A 12,238-nucleotide genomic window follows, 5' to 3' on the forward strand; every position below is an offset into this window, starting at 1 on the left:
GACTTTGAACGAATTGAATCGATCCAACCTCGAGTCAAGTCCTATCGATCGACTTTGAACGAATTGAAATCGAATAGTTTACGAATTAGCAATTCAGTATTATTACTCCTTACACAATCCATCAACATAAAAGTGCAAGTTCTTACATTGATGGGAAATGAATATTTTCTTTGATGAAAAAAAAAAGAAAATTAATATTTTATAGATAAAATGGAAAATTACTAATTGGATTGGGCATCAGAACCGTTGAACAGAAAAGCTCAAACAACATGATTCGACCACGTCATGGCCCTTATCATAAACTAAAGACAGCTCATAAGCAGAGAATCAAAACCACTGTGAATTACTCGCAAAGGAGATTCTTCTCTTCTCTCGTCTTTCTTCCGCTCTCTTCCAATTTCTTCAACCAAAAGCAAAATCCATCTTCTCTTTCTTATTTACGATTTCAATCTCCTAATTTTCGATTTTAGATGATCCATTAGGAACTCTAGGGTTTCAGAAATGAGCACCGGAAACAACTCAACCACCACTTCTAATGGCACCAACAGTACCAATTCCGGCAATCAGGAAGATCCCGCCTCCTACTTTTTGAAACTTGCGCGGCAGTGTTCGTCGACGTCGGAGACTCCTTCCGCTTCCATGATGGTTACGATGGAGGACGACGACCGTGAGGACGAGCCTACAGAGCTTAACACGATCAACAGCTCTGGAGGGTTTCTTCTGATGTCAACCGATAAGTTGACTGTTAAGTACACAAGTGTTAACCTTCATGGCCATGATGTTGGTGCTGTTCAAGCTAATATGCCTGCTCCCGTTAAGCGGCTTGTTTATTACTTCGAGATTTATGTCAAGAATGCTGGGGAGAAAGGGCAGATCGCTATAGGGTTCACTAGTGAGAGCTTTAAGATGCGGAGGCAGCCCGGGTTAGTTTTCTTATCAAATTTCGGATTTACTTTCGACAATTGCGGTTTAAGTTATTTGTTGCTGAGGTCCGGCCCTGAGTGTGATATATATGAGAAGAAATTCAAGAATGTAGGTGCATTTAGGTTTAGATTTTATCCATCTATTTCTTGTGTTGTTGGCTACACATTTGTTAGAAATGAACGAATCTATGAAGAGATCTTACAGCTAATATAGGTTCGAAAGATAAGTAAAGAATCTCATTCAGGTGTACACTTAAAATCTGTTTGAGTCAGAGATAATGCAAAAGGAACCTCTGTTAGTGTTATAAAATCATGGTCTTCTGAACTAACCTATTCCACTGTTAGGCCCGTATCATCCCATTTTTTGGATAGACTACTGTGAAGATTTCGACTGTAAGGAGTGAACTTTAGAAACAGTTGAAAAGTGGAAAGCAGTTTCCGCCTGAATGTTTCTTGGCCCAAGTCATTGGAAATATTCGTTGGAATGTTTAAAAGAACAAATTATCCATTCTTTGCATCTAAATGATCTGTTGTTTATTGTCTTTCATTGTTTATGTATCTGTTCCTTGATTGTAAACACGATATTCACAGGCAGATCACTAGTAAGCATTTACTTCTTAGTTCATTATTGTATGCTGGTTTTAATTGGTGCAATTGATGCTTTTGTGAGCTCAAGAAAACAAAATCCAATACCTCAGGGTCGAATTTTAAGTAGAGACTGTTCTCAATAGTGCCAAGCAAATCCTTGTCATAGTTGTCTTGTCTAATGTGCACATTCCCACTAAAGGAACATGAGGTGCGTGTTTGTCATCATATGCATAAAATCTACAATTGATCATGTTTTACATTTCAAAGTTTCTTTGAATCCAAAACCATCCAATGATCAATAGAATATAATCATTGTACAAGGAAGTTAGCTAATAAGTGCTACATGTAGTTCAATTAAGTAATTTCCATTTTCCAGGGATTTTTTTTAATGAAAAGTAATCACCGGTGATAAATTCCTGTATGAACATGGAATGTCATACATTTGAGTTCTGCTCTTGCAACTACTTGAATTATAATCACTATAGTTATCATCATTACATTAAACTGAGCTTCTTTCACTTCATTAGATTTAACGCTCAGTTTTGTCTTCCTTCTGTGAGTCTATCTGAATTACTCTCTTATTCATCTATTATTTCCTTTGGTTTAATCCTAAGCAAAGAAGCATTTGGACTTGTTGGTGCTCCAAACACTCAAATTGACTAGGAGGGATGCATTATTTTGGAATAAGTGCAAGAGTTGATGCCATTTATTTCTCTCATTGTATTGATATGAATAATACCAGTTCAGTAGTTTAACTAATGTCATATAGCTAAAAGTAAAAGTAATTGGACTAATGAAATTTATAAAGCCAACTGATGATATGGTAACAAAAATGTATTGCTCAAGCACTGGATTATTCATTGTAGTTTCTTTTAATGATTGTATCCTTAGGATGCCTGTTGTCTCTTTATCATCTGAAGCACAAGACTTGGGGTCTAATTGAACCTTGGGCCTAGGAGGTAGCACCTGTTTGAAAAATATTATTGGTGTGGACAACTATTATAATTGCCATTTGGGTCTTTTACAGCTTACAAACGAGGCATGCAATATAGGTGTCTATTAGTCTCCAATAAAAAATAATAGTGTACATGGTATGGATATCCACCCATCATAGAAAGAAAGTGAAATCAAAATGTAATTTTTCGAACTCATCCAAAGGTTATAGGTCCAGTAATATGTTCATCAAGTGGACAATGGTGAGTCATGGAAGTATCATCTCTGTCAGACAGTTTCTGAGGTCTTTTACTTTCTTCTAGTGGATCTAGACTTTCAGTTGGTATTTTTAATTTGAAAAGAAAATTGGTGTCATAATTATGTCCTAAAATTAGATAAGTAAGACTTTCCCAGATCTGGTCTCTACCCTTTAGTTTTACCTGTTGAGGCCTAAAGCTCTAAGTACAGCAACTATGTTAGTTTGCCTAAAGATTGGCGTCTTATGTAAGGCCTCAAAACTTCGAACCTGTTTTTTGGGCTCGTCCCTTTGGGCCCTTGTACTGAAGAACTACTGTCAGAACATTAGTGTAAAATGTAAAAAATATTCATTTGCTGTATGTTTCATTGAATTGGGGAAATTGATGTTCTGGGTCCAGTGAAGTATTTGAGATGACCTTTCACAATGTGTTACTGAGTACATGAGGTGAAAATATTGCTGGTTCAGAGAGCCTCTTCAAGTTTTTGTCATGCCTTGTTAGTGGTATTTTATTTTGCATTTCTCTATCAACAGTACGTGTTCTTTTCATCCCCTTTGACAGGTGGGAATCAAACAGTTGTGGATATCATGGAGATGATGGGTATCTGTACCGTGGAGTGGGTAAAGGAGAGCCTTTTGGGCCACCATTTACATCCAAGGATACAGTTGGTGCTGGTATTAACTATGCCTCACAGGAATTCTTTTTCACGTAAGTCAGTGCCCACTTTGGTCAGTATAGTTGGTGCTAGTTTGAGGAATTGTTGCTTTCCTTAATTGTAAGATTGTTAATTTGCCTTCTATTAATTATAAAAACCTTATTTTTAGACATGCTCCTATGTTGGTGTAGTAAAAATGGAGCTGTGGTTGGTGCAGTGTATAAGGACATAAAGGGCCCCTTATTCCCTACAGTTGCCGTTCACAGTCGAAACGAAGAGTACGTAGTAGATCTTAACTTATTTACAAATTTAGCTGACATTTTGGTGCATTTGCTTGTCAAATATTTTGTAAGAGTTTGAAATTTAGATGCTGGATTGATTGCTATGAAAATTCTTGATGTAGATCAATTGATCGTGCTCTAATATGATTGAATTGATTGAATTTTGAACCCGTATATTTTGTTCATCAGGCTTGCACTATAACATTTTATCATGCCTATATGGCCATTTGACCTTTGTACTCTTAGGTAGCTGTGGAGAATAAGAATGTGGTTCAGGCAAGTAATAACAGCCGACTTTTTAGCCATTAACCTTGACCTCGCCATGAAATTTTACACTGTACGCTATTTGACTGAGAACAAATAAAAAGCATAGGTAAAGTGGTTCAAATGCAATGCAACAATTTTTAGCCAAATTTGCATATATTTGAAATCACATTATCAGTGTTTTTTTACTTTATCTTGTCAAAGCATCAAACACTAGCATTAGTGGCAGAACAAAATTTTTGTTATCTATAATATGGAAAATGGGTATTTGTAGCATGATTTTGACATGAGGAGTACTACTGTTGATTTTCTGGCCGAGTGAGCATTTGGTTGGTGACAGCTCCTTTTGATTTCAAAAATAAACTAAAAGATATTGGAATTGGTAGTTTTTTAAGATAATTCAAAGTGAATTTTCCATTCCATGGTAATCATAATACATGTGGGTGCTGCCTGTATATTTTAACCAAATTACATTATGAGTTCTGAGGTCCTCTGTTTTGATCTTAATCTATTGCTTTGATTTTGTGTTCTTGCATTTGTGCTTTTGTACATGATTTAGTACTAACATAAGATGTTTGCATTAATAGATTTCTAACATATACTTTACGTTAGGGGAAGAATTCAGATGTCATGTATTATTTCTTTTGAACTTGTAAACTTTGCTTGCTTGCTTCATAAACTCTGTCAGAAGCTATTCAGCTTATGATTGAAAGCATCTGGTTTCTCTAGACAAGAGTTTTCTATATTAACCTTTTTATATAGGCTGGTCAATGTATTCTCAAGGCGTATTTCTTGGATTATCATGTTAAAGTTTCTCACCAGCTACTTCTTATTTGCTAACTGTGTTCATAAATATTTTTATTTCCTAATGTGCATATTTTATTTCAATCAAACAGGGTAGAAGTCAATTTCGGGCAGAAACAATTTGCTTTTGATCTTAGGGTAAGATATTTTGTCCTTTTCTTGTTCCTTGTATTCCTTTGTTGTTAAATGTGCTGTAATTAGTGTTTTCTTTTTCCTTTTCTATCTTATCAACCTTAGGAGATCATTGTTGGAGCATAGAACTTTTAAGTATATTTTTTATAGAATAGTTGATTGAACAATATAGACTTCTATCAACCATTTTATGATATGATTAGGTGGTGCAAAGTGTTAATGTTATAGAGTAGCATACAAGTTACTCCCTCCGGTCTCAAATATATGTCATTTTAGGATTTTTAATTTGCTCTTTTTTATGTCGTTTTGTATTAGCAATGCACTTTTGACAATATTTTTTTTTCCAAATTTACCCTTATTTATGACAAGAGAGAGGTTTAGTAATTAATGCAAATGATTCTAATTAAGCCATAATAATTAAGAAGAAAGAGAAATTTTGCATAGAAAGTAGAGTTTTAGGAGAGAAGTATTAAGGGTAAATTAGTCATTTTGACAGTCTAATTAATATTTTTTTGGTCTTTGTGAAAAACCTTGAACGACATATATTAAAGACTGGGAGGGAGTATATTTTATATTTATTGTTTGTAATTCATTGTTCATCACTAATTTTTCCTTTTTTTAAATTTTTTTAGCATGCGTGGCATCTTGTAGTTTACAATAACTGAATAAGATGCCATTTTGTTTTGCACGGTGATGGATGTTGTTAAGGTTATGTTTAGTCTTTGCATGAATAAACTAATACTTCATTTTGGTGAAGATGAATATTACTTGAACATATTTAAGGTTCCAAACTGACCTGATTCTTTTTCTCATATGTATTTTAAGAATTTGATTCGAAGTATTTGTTTACTTGCACGACTTTCTTATGGCGTACTACTTTTGCTATATTATTTTGAGAATGTCATAAACCGAGCTTGCTTAGTTGTGTTGAAATACTTCCAATTTTTTAAAACAAGTGTTTGCCATTATTAATTTCCATCTATTTCATTTTATGTTCTTTTTGTTAGGAATATGAAACACAGGAAAGGACGAAGCAGCAGAAATTGATTGAGAAAATACCCTTGCCACAAAATGTCAGTTTTGGGTAAGTTCATACAATTCTGACAGTGTTTCCAACAAAGTATTTTCTTTTTGGTTGTGAGCACTACAATGTGTTATAAGAAATATTTAGGATATAAAGCTTTCAAGCGATCAATTCTCTCCTATACATCTCTTGTTATTGAGCTTTCAATTGTTTACCCTATTTCATGGGCATATCAGCTCTACTATATTCTGCTTATTCCTGCTGGAAATGTGTCATGATACACAAGTGGTCCATCAATGTGTACAAACTATACACTCATGGAGACAAGAGGAAGATTGATTAGTTAGTTTTTTTTTTTTTTTTTTTTTTTCAGTTTTGAGATTTTCTAAGTGTGCCATGTGTGTGTTTGCAATACATGTTAGTGTATAATGAAGGCATGTTATGCTAGTCAAATACAAGGTTGTGAAAAACGCTAAGCGCTAGTCGGGCGGTCAGGGCCCTTGGAAACTAATTGGGGATTAATCGGATTTGTATTTTTGTATTTTCTTATATAAATGCAATTAAAATATGCATTATGGTATCTAAAAATAATAATATAAAATGATTTAATATAGAAAAACATGTAACATATATCCTTAAAAACGTGTCAAAAAAACATTTCAATAACAATATCAAACAACTGAAACAAGTAAAAAAAAAACAATATCCACAAGTAATATAATTAACCGAAAACTATGAAACAATGTCCTTAAAGTCTTCCACCATATCATGGAAACAAGTAGAGAACGCAATTAAACAAAAATTTCCGAAAATAATAAACACAATTCTCCAAAAACCATGCGACAATGTTCAAAATCAAATTATAATAAAGCTAAAAATCAAAAGAATAATGAAAAAAAAACATTTTTTTGTTTTGATCGCTGCTCATGTGTTCCCTAGGCGACCAAAAAATGGTAAGGGGGCCTAGGCGGGGAAAATTGGAATGGATTCTCAAATTTGAGCGCCTAGGCGGGGCAGGCGGCCTTGGTTTTGAACAGTGGTCAAATATATAAAAGCAGTTATGTGTCGGTTACTACTTTCAGTTATTTCCCTTTCTTGATAAGATCATCTAGGAGGCCTTGTCTGTAATGGGTATTTATTGAATAAAATGTACAGCAGAGAACAGTCTGAATTTCCATCAGAGTTTTCTAAGATATCCAAGGTCGAGCCCTTGCTTTCATTCACCATAGGTTCCAATTTCTAAAGGTAGTGGATCTGAAAACTGAAATATACTTGCTGGTCCCATAACTAGGTCACAAGATGGTATCAAAATGTTAGTTTTCTTCAACTTGTCTCGTTATACTTGCTCTTATAGAGGACCTTATAATGAACATGAATGGAATATACGATTTCATATAGCTCACCGCAATGATGAGGTGGGACTAGGTTTGGTGGTTGCTGTTGTAATTGTCAAGGAACCAATTGAACTACAAGCTTAAGCTTATAGTTAAGGTCCAAGAATAGTTTTATTATCTCTCTGACACGTGAATGCCGCATGGGCTTGAAGCGTGTACAACACAGACCTCTCTTACCATGTTTTGAAATTGAATCAACAACTACGGTTGCTAGGACTCGAACCCTCAACCACTTGATCTAGGAGGCTTTGATATCATGTCAAGGAACCAATTGAACTAAAAGCTTAAGCTTATAGTTAAGACCCAAGAATAGCCTTTATTATTATCTCTCTGACAGTAATCATCTCCCTATACTAAGTTATTCATTTGTATTTTATAAGCTGACGATCCTGCTCGTACTACTATATTATTGAATTGATCCTGTTAATCAGCTTGTATTGAAAGGCTAGAGTTGTTATTTTCAATAATATTTGTTTCTTCCTTTTACTACTTAGTTATGCATTTCTATTTTGTGAGCAGACTCGTTCGCTCCTACTTACTGCATTATGGGTATGAAGAGACTCTCAATTCATTTGACTTGGCTAGTAAAAGTACGGTGCCTCCGGTACATATAGCTCAAGAGAACGGCTTCAGTGAGCAGGACATTACGTATGCATTAAATGAAAGAAGAACTCTTCGACAGGTATGCATTTGTTTGAAAATAGTACTGTCCATTCAAATTAAGGCATTATCTACTACCATGTAGGCTGTGGATGAAATTCATAATGGCTCTCATCTGAACAACATGTGTGGAGTTTTCTTTTTCCTGGTAAATAATAGAATTGGCTAGCTGGCCCCTTCCAAATTCACGTGTCTAGTAATCTCTTACTCTTGTGGTCTGTTATGTATCCATTTTGCTGTTCAAGATAAATTTTCTTCGTCTGATTATCTTTTTGTTTTTTTTATATATATATGGCTTGAAAGACCTGAGTAACCTAGGTGCTCTAACGAGATTGTTGTTCAGTACTTGTACTTTTATTTCAAGTTTATATTTTTTATTGGTTTCACCTTCGAAATATATGAAATTGCATGAGAAGTTTTTTCAAACACCCTGAAGAAAAAGAACTAGATTTCCTGCAGTAAAAAGTCACTTATGATATCATTGATAAATGAAACAACGGAGATTGGGAGATACTTTTGTGGATGTGGTATCAAGATAGTTAAAGGCGCTAGCGTATCCCAATAGACTAAAAAGGTGAGGGTCCGAGCAAAGTGGTGCCCACATGTCTTTAGAAAATAAAGACATAACTCTGAATAGGTTAATGATCTGATATTCTATTTAGTATTTACTTTTTCCCTAAGTTAAAATTTACTATATTGGTTTTTATATTAAAAAAAAAAAACTTAATTGTAATCCAGCTTCATATTTGCTAAAATAAAAATTCCTAATTTAATGAATTTTAATTCAAATAAATCACCATGGGAAGACAAATCACTATATTAGGTGGAAGGCCGCTGAAAAATCATGATTTTAGTTCACCTATCAAGCAGGAAAGAAAACACAGAAATAGGAAAATACGATCTCAAGGGCCTGCAAACTGATCGCCGATATGGTCTGTGATGCCTAGTCGGAAAAGCCGCTTGACGGGCTGAAGCCACCTGGACTTTGATGTGCAGAGGCTGCTGCTTTGCCTCTGCACCTAGGCGGTCCGGACGAGTACCTTTAACCTATGAAGCATGGAAACGTTCTTGGACCAACGTTTCAACGTTTCCACAAGATGTGGGAAACGGAAACGCCCAGAAACGGAAACGAAATGTTTCCAGGCACGTTTCTGTAATTAGAGAAAAATTGAAACGTGTTTCCAGATTTCAGCGTCTAAACTCGAACCGTTTGTACCTATTGCGATTCTTAATAGAAACTGTGATTTCTTCTTCTTCGAGTCTGGCGATTTCTTCTTCTTCGAATCTGGTCTGGATTGTTTTCTCTGTTTACATGCAAACTTCTTCTTTGAATCTGGCGATGTCTTCTTCTTCTTCTTCTTCTTCTTCTTCTTCCAGTATGTGGTTTTCTCTGTTTACTGCAAACTTTTGAGAAATCAGAAGAACAAGGCTCTGGAAGTTCTTGTTGGTTTTTTTGTTTCTTCTCTGAATGTGTGGTGGGGGATTCTTCTGGAATGTTAGTGGTTGGGCTTGTTGGACTCTATTCTTTTTTTATGAATGTAAGGTTTTGGACTCTATTTTTTTTTTCCTTTTAACGTAAAGAATTTAATTTTAAAGACCTGAATGTCGAACTTTTTTTATTGTTTTATCAATAATTATTTTATTATTTATAATTTATTTTATTTTTTAATATTTATAAATATGCCCCTATATTTTTAATATTACACGTTTCCCCCATGTTTCCGTTTCCAATGTTTTTTAGAAATTCCGTTCCCCGTTTCCGTTTCGGTGCATCATAGCCTTTAACTGTACTGTATGGTATTTAAATCATCATGCTTGATTAAGGATTTGGTGTAGCAGCAATATGATAGTAGTGGATACTTTCTTTACAATTTAGAAGCCTATGTTTGCATATTGCTAGCATGTTAGAAGCGTTGAGAGTAGAGCGCTAGATGTGGCAAAGCCCGATGGTATGCGAATCATCTCCACTGTGATTGATTATTCAGGAGTTTTAGGATTAGCATTTAGTAGTGCACCCCATTGTTCAGCCTTCCTAGTGTTTCTTCTCCGGGTTTTATAGGTTTTGGTTTGCCGTTTTGAAGAGCTGTTGGGTCTTTTTTGTTTCCGTTATTATTTTTATTTTATTTTTATTGGTGTTATTTCTCTCGGTTTTTTGTATGCTGTGATTGCAGGTTTAGAGAGCAATTGGGTGTTCTTTGTTTGCATAACCCTTTTTTTCATCTTCTAATCTTTATTAGCTATTCCTGCTGTCTACGATCTGTGTATTTGGAATAAATATATTATGCAGAATGCATGTATTTAGTAATAAACTAGTGCATAGATATATATTAGCTTTTGTAAAACAAAATGTCATTAGAAAGTATGTTAGTTTATATCCCGAACAAAGTGAACTGCGATTCACATGAGAAAATATATTTCTCCTTTCCTTTTTTTTTTCTCTTATGAATATTAGGTGTAATGAGTTTCATTTTTTTTTATTGATGAAGCTCATCAGGAGTGGTGATATTGATGCTGCAATCGTTAAACTTCGTGATTGGTATCCCCAGATTGTTCAGGTGAATACATGTTAGTGACATTTTGTATCTCCACTTATTTAATGATCCACAGAGCATCTAATGGCAAGAGAATGATGAGATTTTGTTGGGATGGGGACAAGGGATTTGATAAATACTTTTATTTTCCTTATGGGCTTTAATGGTTGACACTGAAATTAAACTTTGTTCGTTTTTTAAAACTTGAAAAGTGATAAAAAAAAAAAAGCTAAACTAAAATTCTTCTTGTTATGTTGCAAATTTTACTCTAATACAACTCTTGCTTCGTCTCAATTTTTTCTTTTGTGCTCATCTGTCCCTTCAATTTATTTGAATGAGAGATTTTTTAAGATTTTGTATATGATTATAATTAGACAACCTTTTTTTCATAAAAGAAATATTGCTATAATTGTTCAACTCTTACTCTTTTATTTATTTAATATTATCCAATATTATAGTTACTCTATTTTTCCGTTTGCAGGATGAAAGATCAGCAACCTGCTTTCTGCTTCACTGTCAAAAATTTATTGAATTGGTTCGGGTATGTATTCATGCTTATTTAAGTTGCTTATGAATGTTCGGGAGCTTTTGCATTCAGTTTTATGTTAAGAGTAACATGAGCGACACAAACTATTTTCTTAGATTCTACTTGATTACTTTCTAGTCTGTAGCCATTGAGCGTTTAATGTTATCTGATGCAGTTGCTATAGAAATTCCGTATTTTGACTCGGTCATTCGCATGCAACTTTATGTGTGTAGGTTGGAGCACTGGAGGAGGCTGTGAAATATGGACGGATTGAACTGGCAAAATTCTTTGAGTTGCCTGGGTTCGCTGATCTTGTTCAGGTATTAGCAAGTTCCATTTATAAGGTCATGCATTGTTTGTCTGGAATATTAGGTGTACGAAGGTTGAATTGTGAAATTCTTCGATTTATGTCTGAAGTATGTTGGTCTCTGCAGGACTGTGTTGCTTTGCTGGCATACGAGCAACCACAGGAGTCGTCAGTAGGGTATCTTCTTGAAGATTCGCAGCGGGAGATAGTGGCAGACACAGTGAATGCAATGGTGTTATCAACAAATCCAAATCTAAAGGATTTCCAAGGCTGCTTACGGTCATATCTGGAGAGGTTACTAAGACAACTCACAGTTTGCTGTTTGGAAAGAAGGTCGATGAACGGGGATCAAGGCGAAGCCTTCCATTTGCACAGAGTACTTAACAACAGCAACAAGGCTAATTGCTAACTAATACCTTTGCTGTGACTTCCTCAAATGCAATTGAAGCGATTCGGAAGCCGCATATGCTTTTGATTTGGACCCTCTAATTCTAATGCCTACCAGTGAAGGGAATGAGGGTCTCAAAGGCTTGTAAACTTACAAAAAGGAGTGGCCCCGGCCATTCTTAGACGCCTGAATATTCTTAATTTCAGGCATTTTCTGTATATATTTGTTTTACTCAAGTATACTTTGTCTAAAACATTTCTTTGGCTGTTATTTGATTCCAAGGAATTCAATTTTTTTAAAGTTTTCAATGACCGCCCGATTCAACTGCCAAACCTAGTTTAACCAATTCTTGAGTTTCAGGATTCATCGTCTTTTGAGGGCCATTTGGATTCGAGATAACATAGAATTTACGTTTTCACAATTTTATGAAAAAAGAAAACTAATCATGACTGAAACCTTCATCAGAGAAGGTAGTTCTGGTCAAATTTTTTTATTGTTTAACTATAAAATCTAAATATGCTTAAAAGTATACAGACATTACCTTGTTCAAAATATTTTTTGGTTTGGATGG

General features: G+C 34.7%; 1 protein-coding gene across 1 annotated transcript; it reads left to right on the forward strand.

Annotated features, from left to right (window-relative positions):
* The first annotated feature begins 336 nt into the window (after positions 1-336).
* On the forward strand, positions 337-11,975 carry LOC136235503 (ran-binding protein M homolog). Its single transcript, XM_066025216.1, has 10 exons — positions 337-923; positions 3,263-3,409; positions 3,548-3,634; positions 4,798-4,843; positions 5,845-5,921; positions 7,775-7,937; positions 10,402-10,470; positions 10,928-10,987; positions 11,206-11,292; positions 11,407-11,975. The coding sequence occupies exons 1-10, from the start codon at positions 502-504 to the stop codon at positions 11,686-11,688; spliced, it is 1,440 nt and encodes a 479-aa protein (XP_065881288.1). The 5' UTR covers positions 337-501; the 3' UTR covers positions 11,689-11,975.
* Positions 11,976-12,238: the final 263 nt, after the last annotated feature.

This window comes from Euphorbia lathyris, chromosome 7, assembly GCF_963576675.1.
Source record: "Euphorbia lathyris chromosome 7, ddEupLath1.1, whole genome shotgun sequence".
NCBI classification, from domain to species: Eukaryota; Viridiplantae; Streptophyta; class Magnoliopsida; order Malpighiales; family Euphorbiaceae; genus Euphorbia; species Euphorbia lathyris.